The sequence below is a fragment of the Colletotrichum fructicola genome, assembly GCF_000319635.2.
Source record: "Colletotrichum fructicola Nara gc5 chromosome Unknown KSG_Nara_v1_contig08, whole genome shotgun sequence".
Classification (NCBI taxonomy): Eukaryota; Fungi; Ascomycota; class Sordariomycetes; order Glomerellales; family Glomerellaceae; genus Colletotrichum; species Colletotrichum fructicola.
In genome coordinates, this window is record NW_027094058.1 from 153,907 (window position 1) to 175,400 (window position 21,494).

General features: G+C 53.3%; 7 protein-coding genes across 7 annotated transcripts; 2 read left to right on the plus strand and 5 right to left on the minus strand.

Annotated features, from left to right (window-relative positions):
- Window positions 1-2,509: 2,509 nt before the first annotated feature.
- On the minus strand, window positions 2,510-3,148 carry CGGC5_v013060 (uncharacterized protein; the record flags this gene model as incomplete). Its single annotated transcript, XM_066152824.1, has 1 exon — window positions 2,510-3,148. The coding sequence occupies one exon, from the start codon at window positions 3,146-3,148 to the stop codon at window positions 2,510-2,512; it is 639 nt and encodes a 212-aa protein (XP_066007581.1).
- A 72-nt stretch (window positions 3,149-3,220) lies between these two features.
- Window positions 3,221-4,390, minus strand: CGGC5_v013061 (uncharacterized protein; the record flags this gene model as incomplete). The annotated part of the gene is made up of 3 exons (XM_066152825.1): window positions 3,221-4,037; window positions 4,090-4,106; window positions 4,355-4,390. 3 exons carry the CDS (start codon window positions 4,388-4,390, stop codon window positions 3,221-3,223), a joined length of 870 nt encoding a protein of 289 aa, XP_066007682.1.
- A 1,098-nt stretch (window positions 4,391-5,488) lies between these two features.
- CGGC5_v013062 (uncharacterized protein) lies at window positions 5,489-6,059 on the minus strand (the record flags this gene model as incomplete). Its single annotated transcript, XM_066152826.1, has 5 exons — window positions 5,489-5,522; window positions 5,606-5,620; window positions 5,668-5,708; window positions 5,801-5,809; window positions 5,865-6,059. 5 exons carry the CDS (start codon window positions 6,057-6,059, stop codon window positions 5,489-5,491), a joined length of 294 nt encoding a protein of 97 aa, XP_066007684.1.
- Window positions 6,060-9,286: 3,227 nt separating this feature from the next.
- Window positions 9,287-10,559, plus strand: CGGC5_v013063 (uncharacterized protein; the record flags this gene model as incomplete). Its single annotated transcript, XM_066152827.1, has 3 exons — window positions 9,287-9,502; window positions 9,722-10,404; window positions 10,463-10,559. The coding sequence occupies 3 exons, from the start codon at window positions 9,287-9,289 to the stop codon at window positions 10,557-10,559; spliced, it is 996 nt and encodes a 331-aa protein (XP_066007582.1).
- A 3,020-nt stretch (window positions 10,560-13,579) lies between these two features.
- CGGC5_v013064 (Satratoxin biosynthesis SC1 cluster protein 4) lies at window positions 13,580-14,554 on the plus strand (the record flags this gene model as incomplete). The annotated part of the gene is made up of 5 exons (XM_066152828.1): window positions 13,580-13,750; window positions 13,818-13,854; window positions 13,913-13,980; window positions 14,037-14,410; window positions 14,470-14,554. The coding sequence occupies 5 exons, from the start codon at window positions 13,580-13,582 to the stop codon at window positions 14,552-14,554; spliced, it is 735 nt and encodes a 244-aa protein (XP_066007685.1).
- A 1,668-nt stretch (window positions 14,555-16,222) lies between these two features.
- CGGC5_v013065 (uncharacterized protein) lies at window positions 16,223-16,836 on the minus strand (the record flags this gene model as incomplete). Its single annotated transcript, XM_066152829.1, has 2 exons — window positions 16,223-16,415; window positions 16,535-16,836. 2 exons carry the CDS (start codon window positions 16,834-16,836, stop codon window positions 16,223-16,225), a joined length of 495 nt encoding a protein of 164 aa, XP_066007583.1.
- Window positions 16,837-19,433: 2,597 nt separating this feature from the next.
- Window positions 19,434-20,771, minus strand: CGGC5_v013066 (uncharacterized protein; the record flags this gene model as incomplete). Its single annotated transcript, XM_066152830.1, has 2 exons — window positions 19,434-20,025; window positions 20,413-20,771. 2 exons carry the CDS (start codon window positions 20,769-20,771, stop codon window positions 19,434-19,436), a joined length of 951 nt encoding a protein of 316 aa, XP_066007585.1.
- Window positions 20,772-21,494: the final 723 nt, after the last annotated feature.

A 21,494-nucleotide genomic window follows, 5' to 3' on the forward strand; every position in this document is an offset into this window, starting at 1 on the left:
CACACAAACGCGAACATTTAGACCCCTGGCGCAAGCTGGCTCCCAGCCTGACTAGAACCCCAACCCTTGAGCACTATTTCGGGGTGTCCCCTCTCTTACTTGCCCCCTCCCAATCCTCTTCATGCTGATGTAATATCGAATCTCTAATCAAGCTGTGCACCGTTCGTCCTGGGGGGAAGCGGTCTCGGTCTGCCTGTGCTGATGACGTCGCTAACGTCAACCCCGTATCCTCAACCTCGCTAGAGGACTATTACGGCCTCAAATCAAGCCGTAGAATGGAGCGCGCTGCGGAGTGGATTGCGTTTCTTTTCGCCAGGTTGGGACTCGTCCACTTTGTTAAGAGACGCAAGGACGGGAAACGAGGTGTTTAGCATCGCAATCACCAACGGACGGCAGCACACAGCCTAATGTGCTAACCGAGGCCTATCTGTAAGCTAGCCCAGGGTCTAGCCTTGGAATCGCCTACTGCAGGCTGCGACGGATGGCGAGGCTTATAGATGCTACCTTATTACCTTCATAATGAATACATTGACCTGCTGCAGTTACCACCTTGCGAACGCTCTGAGGACTGGCACGCAGTCCCCCCGGCCGAGTCGGCCAACAAGGCGGGCAAGCTCCACGCGGAACCGACGGTAGCCTTGAATCTCATAGCCAGATCACAAGCATCCCTGTAGCGGGATATCATGATTCGTCCCGATGGGTGTCAGATGACGGACGCTGAGTGGACTCTCGCTGAGGCAGGCCGGATTAGATGTGAGGGCACATGACAGATCTCCCGCCTTTGGAAAATCTCTCGCTTCCTGGAGGGAGATACTGGAAATTGATCAGCAGTCCCTCGTAGCTATACATGTGCCTCCCTTTCAACCACCTGCCCACGCTGGCCTGAGTAACAACACATTAGGGCACATCCTGTAAGAAGAGTGGCCCCGGCACTATCTTGAATAGAGGGCTCGTGCGGCGGCACTTCGAGATAGGGGATCAGAACAGGAAACTGACGTGAAGGTGAGAATATATCAACATTTGCGATTACACAGTTCCTCGGAGACGGCGTGTTCGGCCAGGAGGCAGGAGGTTCTTAGGTCACAAGTCCAACACATAATAGATGGAATAGCCAGAGCACAGAGCTTCCCGAGTACCTTAAAGCCCCCGTAAATGAAGAGGTGCATCACGAGATCCACTAGCTACATCACGAGGGCCGTCCGTGCCCCGACCTCGTCTTTATAACATACGGTAACGTACGTATGCTTACGCGACTCCTAAAATAATAAAGTAGTGATGGCGACAGTTCCAAACTGCTTTATCCTCCCGGCTTACAGGGCGTATGGTGGGTGGGCCACGACGCACTATGCTAAGCTATACCAGTGGGCGGCCTCGGCCATATCTCTCTGCTGCGCGGCGTTGCAGCCTCTTATTCCCGCTGCATATTGACTTCTACCTTGGCTAAGATACTAGGGTGGTCCGTCGTGCCTGCCAAACGTCCATCAACCTCGTCCTGCTATCTCAGTTCTTTGGGATAAGCTATACCTAAGATATATAGTCCGTATCTTCCAGTAGCCGGCGAGAGGCCGACCCTAGGAGTATTACGCAGTATCCCACTGCTAGCTTGTGGATAACTTGAAGTTGTCGCTGCTTTCACGGAGGGCTGGAGTCCTGGACCCGGCTACGGTTTGACGCCACTTGCCGCTATCTTTATGAGTACAGCTGATCCGTGGCCCTTTGAAGTCAATGAGTGAAACCTCAGTGGGCAGATTGTTTATATGCGACTGAACTCGTGTGAAGCCCTGATTTCACCACCCCGTTGTAGAACCTAGCGGCGGGATGCAAGAGAATTAGCCCCCTATAATGCTCCTGAACACTAGAGTGGCTTAAAGATGAAACTTCGGACTACCTAGCTCATTTGTGCGGCAACCGGCCTAGGCGTTGTGTTGTGGTATGACGTTTTAGCCCTCACGGGATGCTGCTGCTGCTTCTGTAGTCAAAGGCATAAGTGACTACCTATAGCTGTTGAACATCGTGTCTAGCTTTAACGGTCCTTGGTACAACAGTCAGTGTCAGCTGCTGCTTTAAGGTGTGAGGAGATGCTTGAGAAAGGCAAAGAGCAAAAGAGACCAAAGAAAAACATGGTTAGATTAGCCTATCTATGCACTTCTCCGTCCGTTGTGGAAACAGACTATTATGAACACTGAGAAACGTCATATGCTTCCCTGCCCTGTCCAAGGTATCGTTAGACGTTCTTAGTCATGGGATCAGTGGTGAGATGAGGGTGCTCTAGCTGATGTTAGACGTACACAGGCTGGTGGGTAACTACTACATATGCGTTTGGGTCTTTGGGCTCCTAATAGCTTCTTTGATGATTCTTGAGACTACGTAGTGATCTCAGTCGCAGCTAAGCTACTATCAACCAGATGTTCCACCCGAGGCACCAGTCACCTTACCATAAGTAAAGGCTTCTTGACTTGTATAATATGTCTGTAGTCCTCCGTCCTTTCACCTCCTTTAGCCTCCGTAACTATGACCTCAGCTCAACAGTGACGTGAACACTAGTAGCAGCCCCGACTGATGTCAGCCTGTCCCTTAACTCTTCAGCCCGTGATGTCTCACCGGCTGTCCAAACCTCGACCTTGAGCTGCCTTAAGCTTGACGGCCTAGCCTCCAGGTACTCTGTGATTTTAGCTTCGAGTGTGTGCCACCTTGGGGCGCTTGGGTCGTCCGCCTCCCACTTGACGTCGTCCCATCGGGAGTGCCACCAGAAGAACATTTCGTTAGTGACTGTAACACACTCGATGCTAGCGGGGAGCACGTCGGCGAGCCTTGCCGAGTTATCTGTTCTCCACCCAAGTAGTACCGGTAGCGAGATAGTGATGCGCTTAAGCTGAGAGAACCCCCTGAGTGACGCCAGCGTGCCCCGAATACCCCACGGCCCTTGCTCGCCGCAGTCGATAGCTGTGGATGTCCAGAGAATCACGCTGAAGGAGAGCTCCTGTAGCGAGTGCTTCAGGGTTTCGAGCGATGTGCGCAGCGCGTCCAAGTCAAGCCACGACCGGGCGTATTCGGCATCGATAACATGCTCCCAGCGGAGAACCTCCAGGTCTGGGCATGCTCGCACAAGTCGGTCCAGACTTGCTTCAGTCAGCTGGGCCTTGCTCATGAATAATTCTTTAAGCTGCGTCGCGGAGACGGGGCCTGCCCCGGCGGGCCATGAAACCAACCGTCCACCGTCCTAAACGCGGTGCATCTCGAGGGTGCGGACCTGCGGGAGGTAAAACAGGGGTAGCACAGTGTCTGCGCTGACGTAAAAGCCGAACTCTGCGGCGGGGTCATCGTCCGGGTATGGTACAACGACCCTGGCCGTCCTGACGTGTGCGAAGGCCATGGTGGCGGCTGAAAGCATCTCCCGGCAGAGGAGGGAGATGACGGGGTCTCCTAGTGCTAGAGATGCGGTTTGCTCGTCGTCCTCTTCATCTTCGGCCCGGTCAAAGGTCCGGATCTCGAGTGTCTCCAGAGCAGGCAGGCGCGACAGCAAGACGGCCAAAGCAGCGACGGCTCCTGCCGGCTGCGTTGTGCCCACCTCTTCGTATCCAGAAGCAACGGAGTCCGCGTGTAGCGGCAGCATCGCCCCTGTGGCATGCGGCACGGGCTCGGCCACCTGCCCCAACGTCGAACGCTGCATCGCCGTCTCCGCCTCCAAGCGCTCTGACGCCCGCGAACAGCACACAGTAGCATGGCGGACCGCGTTCAGACGTGCTGGGCGGCTCAGTAACGGGCGGATGTCCCTGACGATGGCGATGGGTGGGGACGATGAGAATGGCGAGCTGACCAGGCGCACCTCCGATCGGCCTCTGTCCCATATGAGAGAGCCTGGGAGCGTTGGCAAATAGTCGACCATTTCGAAGACAGGCGAAGGTCGTCTTGGGCCCAAGGGTCTGGAGAAGGGAAAACGTCCTGATCCACACTGGTCCTCTGCGATGGGCCGTGTTTTGATGTGTGGAATTATCGCCAATCCGCTGTTGTCACTAGAACGACACGTGTCCTGGTTGCTGTTACGCTTAGTCCCGTATGATGCCCGACAATTATGCGGATGCAGCATACCTATACGCGCAGGATGACTAATAATAAAGCGTGCAGCGGAGGATCTCGTAGCGCGACAGGAGGCAGGTCGACGGGATATGCGATTGTTGATCATAGACTCCTTGCCTATTGCCACTCTGTAGGAAACTGGCCGCGTCGCGCGCAAGCAGGGCTAGATATGGCCGAACCTGGAGAGCCAGGACGCTCTGGAGGGCGCTTTAAAAATAGCCTGTTGCGGATGCATGCTTCAGAGACCCCGGGACCACGAGTCAGGCAATGCGCGAACCGGGAACAGCGTGTGCCTGCCCAGCAATTGGCCCATGCCGTTTGGCCTCAAGGTCTCGGCCTCAGCGCCGGCGACGTCCGAACCATTGAGAAGTCCGAGCGTCACCAGGGGTCCCGACCCCCTATCGGCTGGAATTGGAATCGTGGGACATCATAGCATTCTACAGCAGTTGCCGGGGGGGGGGAACAGCAATGGATATCATCACAAATGTCTCGGGGGATAAGAGGAAAGAGAAAGAAGAGGAAGAAAATTTATACATACACAAATATAAATGAGTCCTACTGAAATCCGCCCCCCTTATAAGGTACACATGAACTGCCACCTATTATAGTTGGTTACAGATTCGCTTAACAATTGAGCAGGCTGACCTCTAGCACCTCGTCACCTGCCATCACTAGAACCTGGCGATAACTACGCGATGGAGACCACATCATAAGATTCACTGAGCTACCTTAGGCCGGGTCGTTCACCAGGTGTTCCGTGGCTTATAACTTAAAACATAAGCCTAAGGTACGTAGCCTAGAGAGCAACACGTAGCGTGCAGGACACACAGGCCGGAATACCGGGACGGAAATGAAGACATAGGTAGTCAAGTCGTGGCAGATATAACATCACCGCGCCCTCTGCATCATCCACACACCGTATGAGTTAGCAGATAATACTGGTGTTATTAATACAAGGTATACGTCGACCGGGGCCGTAATCGATCTGTTGCGTGACCGAACAGGGCCGGAGGCGGAGCAGGATGTGTAGTAGAGGCGGAGCTGCTTGAAAAGTATTACACCCCGTAGCTAAGTATGCCTCTAGCCCTAATTCTTGACAGTCTAGGTTAGGGTTTAGTGAAAGACAGATTGGGAGACCAAAGGCTTGGACCTATTAGGAACGGGGATCTGTTTCTCCTATTCAGCTCCCAGCTTCAGTCTGCCACAAGCAGTGGGGGGACGGTCACATTTCAGTCTCCTCCGCGTATTTACTACAAACCACACACTGCCGAGACGGGGAAGACAGCAAATCACATCAGAGCCCTATGTTATCTATTTTAGGTATATCTAAGAAGGTCGCAAACGCAGCTATAGTGCTTAAACGTAACAGAGACATTGCACTCCAACGGGAAGTCGTACGGATAGCATCTTGTTAGTATATTCGAAGTTCTCTCTCGGAGTTGTCCCTGAGAATGGCGATAGTCAGTCCCATGACGTGTCTTATCAGCTAGATACTTGGCTATAGGGGCGATTAAGGACTAGATAATACCTAGACAAGGGTTCGCTGTATGTAACGCGACTACAAGTAGCAGAACCAGTGATGTTATCTACAACCAATAGACGTATGATGTTCGATCAATTTCATTTAGATACTAGAATAGCAGACGAGGAATGTCAGTCGATTCAACGGACCATTCTTACTGTAACACCCTATAACCAAGGCTTTATACTGTCCTCTACGTACATAATCCGCCTGTATAGAAACTGTAAGGGTCTAGGACAAGGTCGGTGCCATTGGTCTAGCCTACTACTACGAGCATTCCAAGCTGGAGGAAAGAAGAACCATTCTGGGAAAGAGTGGTGCCCTTCTCATCTTTAAATACATGTGAGTCTTCTTCCAGAAGCTTCCATTGAGTATGGGCCGACAAGGTTCTCATAACCTTCCACGATATTCTGTAACCTTCCAAAGTATTCCATAGCTGAGGGTCTAGCCGAAGCTTCATATCGGTCCATAGACCGTGACAGTCTTCCGTAGCAGGTAGCTTTCCGTTCAAGCTTGTTTTTACCATGCAGTTGAAGCCGACCCTCCCGCCCAAGTTTGAATTCATACAGCGATCTCCACTGCGGATGATCCTTCGACTGCGGATACTTCTGTCAGGGACCTAGCATCTGTCCCTAGTGGACTAGTATAACTATACTGGTACCATCCGTTCCCACGCCCAACGTCCTTTCGAGACGTAGCCCCACATACTATTCGTCGGCTCCATAGGCTTAGGCTAAGCTGAATCACTCAAGGGTGAATCTGTGTGCAAGAAGAACCATAAGACGCTTAGGGCTGTGGGGCTGGAACAGGCTGTGTTAGGTATGTTCTATAGAGGAGAATGATTAATACCGAGTACTGTATACAACTAACATCGCTTGGGTGCTGTTATCCGATTTCGGTTGCTCTCTAAAAGCGGGGGGGGGGAGGGGGCGGCCGCACACGGATCTGATGCATTCAGCCGAACCACACACGTAACCAGGAACTCTTAGTTGCTCACAATCATACCCAGTACACCTCTTACTGACCTCAATAGATGGTCTTCTTGGTGTGTTGAGAAGACTGCTACTTCTCAGGTAGTGGGGAAAAGTGTGCAGGTGATTATGTTAGGGTGACTATAGCGGTAAATTCGGTGAAGACGGCTGTGTCGCAGCAGTAAAGGCGACAAGTATTGCGCTGACCTGGGTTGCATGACAACTACTGGGGAAGAGACCTTTTTTTCTTTCTTTCCCTTTATCACAGGCGTTGCTGCCGCTTCTATCGCAGGCGAGTTTGACGTCCCCTGCTACGCAGGTTTAGAGTTCAAGCGAATATGATAAGAAAGGTGGAATGGATACTTATTGGCCCTTCGTCGTGGTTTGCTGGGCCTGGAGATCGAAAGGTGCGAGCTCACACATACACTATAACAAAGAGGTCTTTTAAGTATGCAAAAGGCCAGCTGTCCCAACGCAAACGACATGGCAGTGCTTTGGATTTCATGCTTGTAGCAACATACTAGGAAGCTGGCATAAGACAACAACCATTTACAGTAGCTATGCGAACAAGCGTGTAATCCAAGATTGCCCCTAGGATAGGAGAACCCCATTCTTGGACTCTGTTCATATGTGGTTTTGGCTAAGAATATCATGCTAGAAAAGTTTACTAATTAGTAAGCCATCTGCGATAGCTAATCATAGTAGTGGTAACCAAAGCACGGAGTGAGTGCCGTATTACAGATGGTACTGCAATGGCTGCAGGCCCGACCAAACTCCACTACTATGAGGCGGTCCCCGCGGTCTTCGCGGCCTCGCCTACCCGTAAGGTCACCGGACAACACAGGCGGACAATATACCGACCGAAACTGAGGCCTACTAGATAGGTGCGTGGCCTAAGATCGACGCTCGACCCACTACAAAGGTAAGCAGAGCTAGAATCAAGCCTCGAGACTCCGTTACTCATCAGTGAAGAACTCTCTGACGTCTCCAATGCCAATCATCCTTCCGAGGAGGACAGTTAATGAGGGAAAATACAAGGCCCCTTGTCGCTAAGCCATGAGCTAGAACCGTGCGACTAGCAGCAGCATGACAAGGGGCGAGAAGCCCCGCCTATAAGTAATGCAGCCGCCACGACGACGGTCCTCTGTGCTGCCCGACGGCATGTGGAGATTGGATCCGTCAAGTACGGAGGCACCCGCAGTCACGCGCCCACGGATGCGCCGGGCACTCGGATAGTGCCTGTGCCATTGTACTAGTGGACTCGATATTCATGATGGCCCCCTTACTATGTACAAGTCGGCGCCGCTAGATGCAGAGCCTCAGCCCTTTTGGTTGCTTGCTCGTCCTTGTTGACGAGCCTGGCCTTCACCAACGTCCCCTATTACGCTCCATAGAATGGAGACTACAGCAGGGCATCCGAACAGGGGTCGTTTGTGTGCCCATTTGCCCTAGAGATAGTGACTATTCTGTGGGAAGGTCTTGCGCACAGCCCGTTTTATAACAATCTCGCTGCAGCCTGCTGGTCGCTAATGACCACGGTCCTCTCGAGTCATGGATACGAGAGATACGAGAGTGATCTCCGGACTTCGCATCCGCTGGCTTTGCGTCATGGTCACAACATCAACTTGAGGTGGCGGACTCTAGCGACACAAAACCACCACTATAGCGACCACGAATACCGTTCCGATACAGAGAATGAAAGTCCAATTGCGAAGAGGGAGGAAGACATACCTATGGCTGTAACTCATGTTAACTTGGGATGAGTGGGCGACCAAGAACAGAGGGAGAGGATTACCACCTGCGACGGAAAGCTGGGCCTAGGTTTGGACTGTGCGGATGAGACTTTCCTACTAATTTCAATTCGATTCCACAACGTCAGACTGCTTCTGTGGTCATTCCAGCTGCCGTTCTCGTCTCAATTGATACACTACGGCTAGAACAGAGGCCAATGCCCCAGTAAGATTAGCACTCCCAACCTAATCGAAAGGAAAAGAAGGGGGAAAAAAAAGAAGAAAAAAAAGGAAGAAAAAAAAAAGCTAGGCTGGGCACTGTCAGACTGGATGGCCGGTCTGGCCCAACTGGCAAAAGAGCCAGATCCACTCGCTTTAAACCATCCTTATCCCTGCCCATCTACCACCCCCTAGCGCGCTTCACAGCAAGGGAACTTTTGACCGCTGTTTCGGTTCCGACGGTACTGGCCAGGGGGCCACATCGGTCCATGTCAAATTGAAGACAGGCCCGGAAACCAAGCACTAATATCCGTCATATAGTGCTATTCGTCCAACCTTTTTATCACTTGTTGAACCCAGGCCAGTTTGGGCTTGCCAGTCGCTGCGCCTCTCCTTGTTCTCTACGAGCAACACTCTAGGGCAAACTTCCTCATCTCTTTTCGTTGGCAACTTTTGACAGACGTTGGTAAAGCGTTCTTGTGTTTATGGCTTATACGGCGTCCGGTGCCAACCACCCATCCGCCAATAAACTCATCGTATATTTCCAGCCTGCTCACGGACTCCTCCGAGCCACTTCGTCTCATCCTGTTTATGAATCGCGTCGTTACACTTGTTCAGTCCCCGATAGCCTTCACGAAAGCCCGCAGCTACCTTATTCGTTACACGGCATCTGCATCCTGCTGTTGCCGACGTAGGAGCAAGAACGACCCATACCCAAGACGATGGCCTCATATACTTGGCCTGAAGCCGACAGTTCGCGGCAAACTATGACGGTGTCGCCTGCGCAGAGACTAGGTGATGGGCAGTTGATCAAGCACCTGGTCGATAGATACGGCATGAACGCATTAAAGAGCCTGGTCCAGGAGTCGATTGCTTCTCCAGTGCCGGCTGAACGCAATGCAGCTCCCGATGAAGCGTCAAGTATTCATACTGCGATATCATCCACGGGATCAGCCGACTTTGGCCTATGGGAATCCGAAAGAGTACGCTATTCTCCCCTCCAATCCTCTACTACCGGGGTGGCAGTGCCAAAGGGCTCTCGGGACGGTTCGAAGCTTCCGAGCAGACACATCCAAGGTGGGGGCCTTTCCGTTGCCACCTGCACCTCGGCAACGCGGCGGGCTCGACGTATTCGGGTCAAGCAGCGGTTGCCGGAACCGCCGATAGTGGGGACGTCATCCGCTGATCTAAAGAAATCGAAGCGGAATGGGTATTTTGTGTGTGGATTGTGCGGGGAGGAAGGTATCATCAAGACCTGCGCAAGGAAGAGCGACCTCAAACGACATATCGAAGACTTTCACTACAACGACGCTCAGTGGTTCTGCCGCCACTATGGCTGTCATATGGTGTTTGATTCACAGGGCGTCTACAAGGTACACTTGAAACAGGTCCACTGCGATTCTCTTGTGTCCGTAGACGTAGCCAAGGTCAAACTCTGCCCGCAGGTGGTATTTGCCTGCGGCTTTGACGGCTGCTTGCAAGTGTTTGAGGCCCCTGAGTACACCAACGCCAGCCCGACCTTTAAAGAATACGTCCGTCATGTGGCCGAGCACTTTGAGCAAGGCGCCAGTCGTGGCGGATGGTCGTACTCTACAAGGATGGGCAATCTGCTCCGTCAGAGCCAGGTGCAGCTCACCTGGAACGAGTGGACACAGAGCGAAGCATTAAGAACATCTCTCAAGTGGACCCCTCAGACGTCCAACATCTTGCGGAAGAGATTAGAATGCCGGCACATTGGCGACATTAAGCTGCTCGTTCAGTATGCCTTTCTTCTAGGCACTGATCCCGACAGCATCAGCAGATTTCGCGAGGACTTCGTCACACCCGTCGCCAGTACGTGCAGGATGCATATGACCGGCCAGACACCTATCCAACAAGTTATAGAGTCCGGCGAACTGGCCGAGGAGTCCTTGTTAAAAGTCTCTAACGTGCCACACCTTCAGACCACATCCGCAGCCTCTCGAGCAATGCCAACACAAGCGCAGTCGGGATGGCTTCCTCATCCCCATCAACAAGCGTACTATGAGTTTCAAGCGTTGAATGCTATGGCCAGTCCGGATCCAACAATGGCTATATCCCTGATGTATCATCCCCATCAGGGCAACATTTACGATGGCCAACAGTCTACGCGCAGATCCATTCACAATGGAACGTTAAGGTATCATTGACCAGAGCACGGTCAGGTCGGTAAACGCCAGGATGCACACGTCAACATCCTCTCTTCTACTTAGTTCCCCCCTCCTCCGGCCCCCCTCCCTTTTTCCAATAGTGGCTCTTGTATCACTGCATCGAGAAACCCACGTCATCGGACACCCATGCTAGACATTCTCTGTCTAGCTAACTCGTTCATAAGCCGGATTTGCAGTTGGTTCCCCGGCCTCCCCTGCGGTGTGTAAAGAGGTTTTATACAATGCTCAAGGCCAAGTGTCGAGGATAACCTGCTGCTTGCATAACGGCACCGTCTTAATTATGAGTTCACTGTTCGAGACCTACCTATTGTAGCCGTCCTACGAGGTGCATTTCCCGCCTATGATTGGGGATGAAGTTGCCCTATATAAACTAGAACGTGTTGTTTTGACACCAGGACAGCGCGCCTGATGTAGCAGGCTGATGACCGACATAGTCAAGCGATGGCTGGACTGGCCCTATGGGAGCCTGCTAGTAAGTTAGTAGGTGTGTTTCTGCTGCAGAGTAGGCCGACCGTTGAAGCTCGGTAGCGGGCACAAAGCCACATCCAGTATTCTAGTGTATTTCCTAATTACCCAGTATACTCTTCCATGGGAGTTTCGTATATAAGCATCCAGTACCCGTAGCTAACCCCTGTATTCCCCTCCTGAGATCATACTAACTTTGGGAAGAAGAAAAAGCCAGATGCGAGCAAGCGAGCCGGCAGGGCAGCTAACTGTAGCGCAGAGCAAAGGCTTCCGTGATGATGTCTCTGACCCAATCATTCCCTGCTCCGTGCTATATAGGTACTTGGTTGATGCTGACAGCTACACTTATGCTCTCACTGGAAGACCCAGTTACTTTACCCGATCAAATCACGTCTTGATACTGCTACAAACGCTTAGCTTAATACTATTGCGATAGCACGAGTGTCTATTTGCTGGGGATTTTGTTCTTGTTACTGCCTTAACCCCTTAGTAGTAGCTAGCTAGCAGTGTAACTAAGAGGGCCCTGCTAGGCTGCTGGGCTACCGAAAGAACGAGGTAGGACCGTAGGAGGCTGCAATCAGCGGCTTCCGTCGCTAGAACCCCCGCTAATTAGTGCGCGGACAGCAGAGACACCTAATCCTAGTTGGAAATAGTACTACAGAGTATATTAGGGGGCCCGTCTGTCGCAAGCGCTAACCAATTCAAACGAAACTCACTCCGGACACAGGCTTGATCACTTCCATACAGCCGAGGATTGCATGGAGCTACGATGCCGGTCCTTCAAGGGTAAGACCCATGTTTCGCTCGGTCTCGGTCACGAACACCTCCTTGCAAAGGGAAAAAGAACTTATACCTCCTCAGGGTTTCCAAATGTTAGCGCCGTCCTATACTAGCCTTCTTTAGTAGGAATATTCATCATTTTTAGAGGTCTTAACAGGGCCTTATGGGGGCAAAAATACAACACATCTTTTTCTGGAGATTCTTTGAGCCCAGGTCCAGAGAAAGTCCAGAAAACGATATGTCGCCCTCCCCTAGATTTCTGTGAAGGTAACATACCCCAGTACTAATTAGGCGTTTCTACCGACGCAGAAGTGACGCGCTAACATCTTGAATCCCTGGGGAGGTATGGAAACAAAGGGAGAAAAAAGGAGAAGAAAAAAAACAAAAACAGAAGAGGCTGTTATTGTATGTCGAGATGGCTAGTCTTACTAAGGATCCTATATCTATTACACACCTTGAAGATGGAGAACATTTCAGCAGCAGCAGCGGACAGCATGCTTCGTCAAGGACGTCAAAGTTCCCCTCCGGCAGCCTCGGTAGTGTTCGCCAAGCCTATAATTACTGCGAGCAGATGGTCCTGGTCTGTCACCCGAAATAAAGTTCTGACCGAACTAGGTGGTCCCTGTAGACGGCGGTCGACGCCTTCTACCATGGGATACTCTCTGTGTCTACTGCGTAACTACAGTCTGAAACCCCCCCCCCCCCCCCCCCCCCCCCCTTGATATAGTGTGACCCTCCTTTCGGTATGAGGCGCTATGCTTACTATGACTTCAAAGCGTAAACTTTGCTCCCGCAAGAGAGGCAAACCCAATCCTTTTGTTTTTCTTTTTCTTTTTGCCTTCTCTTTTTTTATTTCTTTTCTCCCCTGATCCCCCCTTCGTCTTGGCACCTGTACGGCACTCCTCCCGCTCTTCCGTGTTGAAGAGCTAACCTAAGAGTGCGATCGCTCTATCCTTCGGACGGATCTATATAGCTCAGTCCCACTACGGTAACCCTGGCTCGGTTCGAAGTTTTCTCTACATTCCTGTTACGGTCAGCTATCCGACAGTAGGGTCTGCTAACAGAAGCTGGGGATTGACACGTTATAACAGTTCACTGAGGTCGTGGTCTGAGTCGTAGGTCGTAGGCTGATAGTAGATCGGTCGTCAGAGGCTAAGGTGATCAGTCTTAGACTCAACAAGTAATTCGCAGTGAAGGTAAGCTGAGAGTATCCGTGAGGATGAATACTAAGTTGATTGCTGAAGAGCTATGGAAGTCTGACCATGAGCCAGGCTCAGGTCATACTATATACAAGTTCTGCACAGTATCTCTTGTGGTGGCTATGTAGGATATCCGTGCTATCCAACATATCCATGGATAGCTGGGATAGCGGACATATCCAACATATCCATCTTTGCCCTGTATCCGTGCTGTTCCCGAAGTCACGTGACCTGTACCATAGTTCTTCCTTTCCCGATGGTTCCTGGTTACACCTGTGTTACTGCTTACATATGTTCTGTGTTAGCCGCCGAGATGCCAGGCGGGGCTGTTCCAACGTGTCATGCCTGTCGGGTCGTAACAATTCCCTTCCTCTCGTCTTTCAACGAGCGCCGTCTCTCGCTAGGGCACCAGGGAATAGCGAATAGAATGGAAGGCCGTCCCGGCGCCAAGTCAAGCGACAGCCGACGAGCTGTCATGGTTGGTGTCACATCGTTTGCTTTCGCATTGGCTCTCTTCGCAGTGATCATGCGAACGTACACTCGTGTGTTCTTGCTGCGAAGATTCGGTGTTGATGATAGCGCTGCTATCGTAACCTTCGTGAGTTAACCCAGTTGACACCCATTTTCGTACCCACACCCAACGTCAAGCCAATATTGTTTCCTAGTTTCTCCTCTTCGCTTGCTACTTCGCAGTTGCGATCAGTGAGTTTCTTACATTCTAGCCAGGATGGTGAGCGCATAGCTGACGCGGATCTTCTAGACCTGAGGAACGGCCTCGGTATGCATGTGTATCTACTCACTGAAGACCAGATCAAAGAGTATCTAAGGGTATAGCAGCCCTCGTTGGCGAGGTTTGACGTGTCTTATCCACTAACAGTTAGTAGACCTTCTATACTGCGGTCGTCTTCTATAATGCCGCCCTTGCTGGCGTCAAAATGACGTTCTTGCTCCAGTACTGGCGACTATTTGCTGTGCAAAGAATGAGTAAGTTGCTGTTCGGCGCGATGATCCTCGTCGGGGGTTGGAGCATGTCACAAGTTCTGGTGGAGGTCTTGATCTGCATCCCTACGAACGCCTTCTGGGATAAGAGCGTCCGAGGCAGCTGTATCCCGAACTACCCTCTGTGGTACATCAACGCCGCAGGGAATATCGCCACCGACCTGATAGTCTTTGTTCTGCCGTTACCGGTTATCAGCGGCCTAAAGCTACCTACGAGACAGAGATATGCTTTAGGCGGAATCTTTTGCCTCGGACTCTTGTACGTGCTCTATATCGACAGTAAATGTCACATTGACACCAATCTCACATAGTTGATAGCACGTGCGTGATTTCGGCTGTCCGGATACAACATCTCCATCAGGCCGCAGACTTCACGTGGGAGAACGTGCAGACTGCTGGGTGATCCATTGGCGAAGTCTGTAGTGGGCTGATCTGCGCGTGCCTTCCGACGCTCCGGCCCCTCGTCATGAAGGTTATGCCCTCTCTGTCGAATCCCGTCAGCGGGTCCTCCCGACACAGGATGCAGCACGGCTTCAGCTTTAAAAGGACAGCTTCTGTTGCGAAGCAACCTGAGGCCGAGCTTGCCATTATCCCGCGCGAAATCGGCCCTGGCGATAGCCCGAATTGTCGCCACACGCCACGGCTAGGTTCCTGTGATAGCGAAGTCGACCTTTGCGGCGCCATAAGCTACGATCGGAGCCGCGCTGATCTAAGCTGTGACTTGCCGTTGCCGCTCCAAGGGGTCTCGGTGGATATCGATGTTCCGCCGCCGTCGGCGACGGCTTGGACTCAACACCGGGATGCAACTGAAGTCGGCGGTCATGGCTGTGGGCAGTTAGTGGGTGTGGAAACACGGACCGAGGCCGGCCGAAGACGTAGTAGCGGGCCTGCGAGATAGTCGTCAGGCTTCATTAACATTAGGCTTGACGTTGTGGAAGGCTCGTTACCACAACCCACGACGGATGGATGGGTACCCATTAGCGTGGCTGCAAGTGGGTGGCGAATGTCCTCGTAGGAGACGGGGAAATCGAGGAACACCTAGCCAACTCCATTAACGAAATTTCTCGCTACCCAGAAGCCTAGGACAACTAGAAGCGAGGGGGGTTAAGGAAGAGGAGCAGCGGTCACTCAGGCAGCTCCTGCCTAAGCTCCAATTCTCACCAGGAAATTCGGGGTCACTGATACAACTCGGTGTTCACAACAGCCATTCTTACTTGCTCTCACCAAACTTGGTGGGTCGAGACCGAGACAAGCGAAATCTACCCGAGTTCAAGAAAAGGCAAGCATAACGTGGAGAGATTGATTGCACCAGACGTCAGTCACTAACTAGGAGGAAGCGTGGCGCGGATACAGGAATCCGTTAATGGATGGTTGCGTCTATAGGATAGGATACATTCTCAATCGAACGTTAATATACAAGACGTCAATATACAAGAAGAAAAGAGAAAACGAAGGGAAAGAAACCCGATCGAACCATGCGAACGCAAAAGCAGCTGTAACAGACCCCGCGCCAACCATCCTGAACCAGCCCTTAACCCCCCCCCACACACACATACACACACAGAGACGAGAGCTGGGCTAGCGTTTGTTTCCTCGAGCCTGCGGAGGGCTGTTCCAATATCACGAAACAACCGTGAGTACGTAGCAATACGCCTCGAACTTCTGCAAATGGTGCTGCTGGTCCCAGGCTCGCTTCCGGCGGTGGAAACGTCACTAACGGCAGCAGCCCCCGCGCATCCGCATTGCCGAGAACTTCAGATTTGGAGGAGGCAGGCACATGTTGGCTCGCCGTGTGGAGGAGACAGCAGCTTGTAGCTCGCGCTTGCCCTAGCCCCTGCCACATGGCCGGCCGGCTAAGCTTCTCTGGACTCGTTTTCGTTTCCTCACACGGGTCTGGAAGGTTGACTCTGCCCCCGGGCAGTCAACATCATGTCTCCCGCCGGCAGAATGCCGAGGCTGCTGCGTCTGCGGAAAAGGGAGCATTCTGGTTAGGACGTTTATATACTGGCGGCTCTGACTAGAGTCCGACATAGCACCTTGGCTTGGGGTTCGGGGGAGGCTTGGGGGCTTGTTAGAAAGGGGGCTTTGGTGCGCGGTCGTTAACGCCGTAGGGACCAAGGCTGGTTCTCTTAAGGCCAGAGCTTGACTCCACGGGTACACTCTCCTCTGGGATGCCAGTGCCTCTTGAGGCGCGTCGTCTCCAGCGCATGTCCGCGCTCGGAGATCGCACGTTGGGCCCGTTGGTGGGCCTCGCTGTATCTCGACTGGAGTGTCTCGGGTTGATTCCGTATCTTTTAACGGCCCAGTCGTGGTTAACAATGGAAATCGTTGGTGGTGATGAAGAAGGACCTCTCTCTCCTGCTTGTCCACACCATCCAGTGACCGGTCACGATCCTGCTGTAGATCTTCAAGGCGTCTCTGACGGATCTCAGCCTGATAAGAGCAGAGGATCTTGATAACATCGACAGGCAAGGCTTCTTGGCTGATACACCAGGCCTGGTTGGCGAGATTGACCCAGACGCTCTGCTCTGCGCGTTTGCAAGCCACTCTGATGCGTTCTCTCTCCAAGCGAAATCGCAGTCTGTAGCTCTCCAAAATGGCAAACCAGGCGTCTCGCTCTCGCTCCAGCGAAGCGCGGTCGTCCTTGCCCCGGGATTCCATATCGAAGTGGCTGTAAAGTGTCATGTTGGTGTTCTTCGATGGTGAGTAGGCGGCTCGGCTTGCGTTCATCCGGGAGCTGCTAGTGGGGAATGTATCCAATTACCTCTAAAGGCTCTCGACCCTCAGTCCGCCGGGGGTATATCTCGCAGAATCGTGACTGACAAGGTAAGCTAGCCGCAGGCGCTAGCTGTTGGGTGCCAGACGCAAAACCATCCTAAGGCTGTAGTGCACACGAGCTGCCGTTAGTAGCAGCAGCAGCGGCAGCGGCTCGAGTCGGTAGGATAGAAAGCGAGTGCGTAGCCGTACCGATCAAGAGGGGGGAAAGAAAATCAAAGTTTTGAAAGATAAGGGGGCGGTGTCAAGATAGGACAGCAATGGGTTCAATGTTAGGAGGGTGCTCCGAAGCGTGTTCTGAACGTGTTCTGAACAAAACTCGGACAGCCGTCTCGCTCCGCTCCGAGTGAGTGAGACGGCTGTTGATGATTGTACGTCTTATTTATTCACACTACTCATGCGCAATAAGCCTATCGTATGGCTCGACTACCTAACGCGCTGTTAAGACAGTCTACAGATAACTCGGCGTAGTGAGCGGCAAGGGAGGGACACAGGGCGGCTGCGAGTGAACTGGTGTGTCTTCGCAGTTAGGATTCAATTCCCCGGCTTCATTCAAGAGCTCCTAACAGCGGTCAACAAGCATTTGCCTGGAATCTGGGAAGGGAAGGGGGGCATCTTTCCCGGCTTCGCCGAAAGCCGATACCACGGCGTAGAATACCACCGCTGTGCAGATGCTTCCGCTCGCATCGTCTCGTACATCATCTCATACAGTGGCCCCAGCCGTTCGCTAAGGCGTTGAAAACGATTAGATCTACGAAGCAGGCCCGACCTACATAGTCAGTATGTTGCTCGATAGACTTACATTGGATTGCATTGCGCCCGGTATCACCGTCCTTTAGGGATCAGCAACTAACTCTCCCGAGAGATGTGGATTTCCGGACGGTCCACGTTCTTCTCAGCACTCATACTGGGCTATCGGTCGTCGTACGCTGAGGAACCTAGCTCTCGTATTCTCGAGACACTGACAAGTCTCTCACCAAGAGAGGGGCGCTGGCTTTATAGGTGCGATTTCATGGCTCGGAGTCCTGATCCCACTTCCCTATACCTTCCTTCCTTCCTTTTTTTTTTTTTTTTTTTTTTCAAGAAAGAAAGATTTGAAGGAAAAAAAAAAAAAAAAAAAAAAAAAAAAAAGGGAGGGGAAAAAAAAAAGAGACAAGTCCCTGCAGCCGCAAGGGGAGGGGGTTGGATGGCTACTGTGTGTGTAAGGTAAAACCTTGGCAGACTTCCATCCGTGCCGGGTAATCTCGCTAGGTACCTAGAGTAGAGACGTCCAGTGGCTCCCGCTGGACGTCGGCCCACCGGAAAGTGGGGCCTGTCAGTTGATTGGCTACCTTGTACTACCTGTACCTACAAACCTTACCTAATGGACCTGTCCGCAGGATACTGAGCCATTTTTAGCATGTAATTAGGGGAATAGAGGTCTGGAGTACTCCGTACGGAGTATATTGTATTGTCCGTGCTGCGCGCAATGGGGTGTGCAGGATGAGGTGGCCAGATGAAACTGTCTTCCCTCAAAGCTGGCGCTGACCCAATTAGGTTGATGCCACGCCCCGATCAGCAAAGCAACGCAGCAGAAGACAGACGAACGGTATAAAACTAGGCTTTGGCATTTTCGTTTACATCTACATTCACATTTACATTCATATCCAGGAGGTAACCGCACGCCTACATCCTTTCCAGATTATCCTGCAGGATGGAGCTGGCAGGGGCAGTAAAACATATAGACCCCGTCGGGAAAACGCATCGGCGATCTAACAGTAATCAGGAGCGCGCACGAGCCAATCGTACCGAGGTCCCGAGACCTTTTCGCGGGTCTTCGAATCCGTTCGCGTATCCATGCCTGTTCGTTCAGGGATGCTTGTCGTGCTTGATCAGACCTGTGGGCGCCGCCCCAGTGGCACCCAGGGTGGGGCGTATGGAGCCGCTAAGCCGAAACTCTAAACCAACGATATGGGGGGGGGCCCGACTGCGCCCATCAATCGTCAAAGTATCGCCCTATATCAATTCTCGGCCGTTGAGGGAGACATTCTGCACGCAATTCGCGCCATTGCCCGAATCGGTCCGGCTCACGTCGTGACCCTGCTAGCGCGATTCCATTGTCCCGCCGGAGCGAAGCTTCAGGACAGCGCCGAGCTGTAGCACCGAGCAGTAAAATCCGGGGTGGGAGGAAGGGGTTGAAATGATGTGTGGGGATTGGCGCGCACAAGGTGTATGCTTTGCCCGGTCCGGCAGTTTCGGCAAGTTTCCACATTCGTGTTCGGAATTCTCGTCGTGTGAGTGAACGAAGAAAAGAAGTACGGGGGGGGGGGTCTCGAAGAACCCCTATAGAGCTAAGTTCCGACGGTCCGGTGTACCCCTTCTCGGAATTGGGACAAGCTGTTCGCCTATCCGTGTAGGCAGCGGCGTATAGCGCATAGATGACGTCCCGCGGCAGGCTGCTGCTACCGGCTCTTTGCTGGCGGGAAGTCAGGTTTGCGATTCCGAATCTACCTTGCGTAGGGGCCTTTTCATGGGCCTCGACGACTACCCGTTGCGTGCTGGATCGTCTCGACGGCGTCGTCCGCAGGCCAAGGCCAACGTCGGCTGTCGGCCGTGTTCGTACCGCCCAGGCTTGGTTGTTTGAATAGCTCGAATGGCTCAATTGGCCCGGGTGGCTCGAATGGCGCGAATGGCTCGAACGGCTCGAATGGCCCGGAGCTCACCACGTACAGCCCCAAGCTTGAGCCGGCGTAAAAGTCCAACACAGGCTGACTTCCTGGCTCTGGTCCCGTCACAGAGCCCGTTTCCGGCGCATAGACGCCTCTTCCCGTGGTGGTGGAGATGGGGCTTGTGGTGGCAAACCACCTGTACGCGCTTATCTCGTGGATGACGTGCGCGGGATCCGGTACTAATCCCGCGCGCCATGTTGTTAACGTCGCCGGGCGCCCGTTCTCGGCCTCGGTGCGCTCTCGTAGAGTCTCCAGACCACTTGCGGCCGTTGACAGACACGCGGGCTGCTGCGGTGGGGCAAGCTCCTGATGCGCGGCGTAAGAGGAGTTGTTGTTGTTGGTACGGAGGGGCGAAGGTACCGTCGAACAGCCGATGGACGGTTTCATCTCGCTGCCGCCGGCGTTAGCGATCTTCCCGGGGAGGGGCAGGTGCATGGCGGCTGTGGAAGAATGACGGCTCGAGGAGGGTTCACAATCGATGTTGCGGCTACAACAGCGGGTGCACGGTTTGACCTCGTCGCACTTGACACGGGCAGCAGCGCATTGCCGGCAAGCGTAAGACACACGACGAGGGCCGGGTGAAGGTCCCGCGTGGTGGTTTCGCTTGCTGCTGTGTTTTCGCTTGCTAGCGTGGTTTTGGCCGCCGCCTGCGTGCCTGGCAACGTGGCGCTTCAGCAGATCGGTTCTGGCAAACGCCTTGGAACATATAGGGCATGCACAGCGCTTGCTGGAAGTGTAGGTGCGGATGTGTCGTGCGAGATACGCAGGGCGAGAGTACCGTCGCTGGCAGTGTGGGCACTGGTAGAGGCCGGCTGCTGCGGCGTCGTTCCGGTCGGCCGGAGCTGAGGCCGCGACAAGGGGGGATGCCGGCTGATCCTGTTGCGTGATCGGGTCGGCGACCGACACATCAGACGGCGCTAAACCGACCGAACCCGGAGCGGGTGCTTGGGGTCTTGTGTTGACAGCCGCACCCGGCGGTGATGACGGCTGCGCGTCCAGTGGGATGTCGTTGTTAGAGAAGTCCATGCAGGCGATCTGCGACCTAAAACGACGGCCCGTCGTCGGTTCTAGCAGAGAGTCGGGCGTGTAGGGGGGGTGGGCGGCGCGCAGCGCCGGAGAGATCTGACGGCGTGACATGCCTAGATGGTGGCGTCGGGACACGTATGTACGGTGTATCTGTACCTTGCGGTCCGTTAGGCTGGGATTGCCGAGTACGGCGCCGGCGGACGACCCTCAGGGGCAGAGGACTCGGCGGTAAGAGACAAATGCGGCATGAGGCGTCCGAAATGGGAGAGGCGACGATGAGATGACGATGGAAAAGTGGTCTCTACCCGCAGCGTGCTGTCTGTCTCCTTGTGAGCCTGGCCTGCCTGGGTAAGGTATAAGTGGGTAGGGATGGTGCGCTGGACCTTGTTGGGTGGGCAGACGTTGCTCAGTCACACTGCGTTTGAGTGGCGGCTGTTGACAGGTTTACTGCCGGTAGAGAGATGGGAGCATGGTTAAGTAAAGAGAGGTTATGAGGGACAAAGCCTCGCATTGACTGACCCTAACAAGCCGTATGTGTTTGCGGACAGCAGCAATCGAACCAGTACCAAACTCAACTAAACGACGTGATGCTAAACCCATCCCTACGGTCACGGCGCGATGGGCAGCGAAACACATGGCTGGTATACTGACGACAGGGGGTGGGTGTCTCTCCACCAAGTCCGTCCAGGTGCCCAGGTGCCCAGTCGCGCAGGCGCCCGGGATCGGAGCGACCTGATTGTGCGGATACGCAGCAGTGTCCGCCACAAAAGGGAAGGCCCGTGGGGCTGGGGTTGGCTTGTCACGATTTGGACCCGACCTCCGCCCGTACCGCGC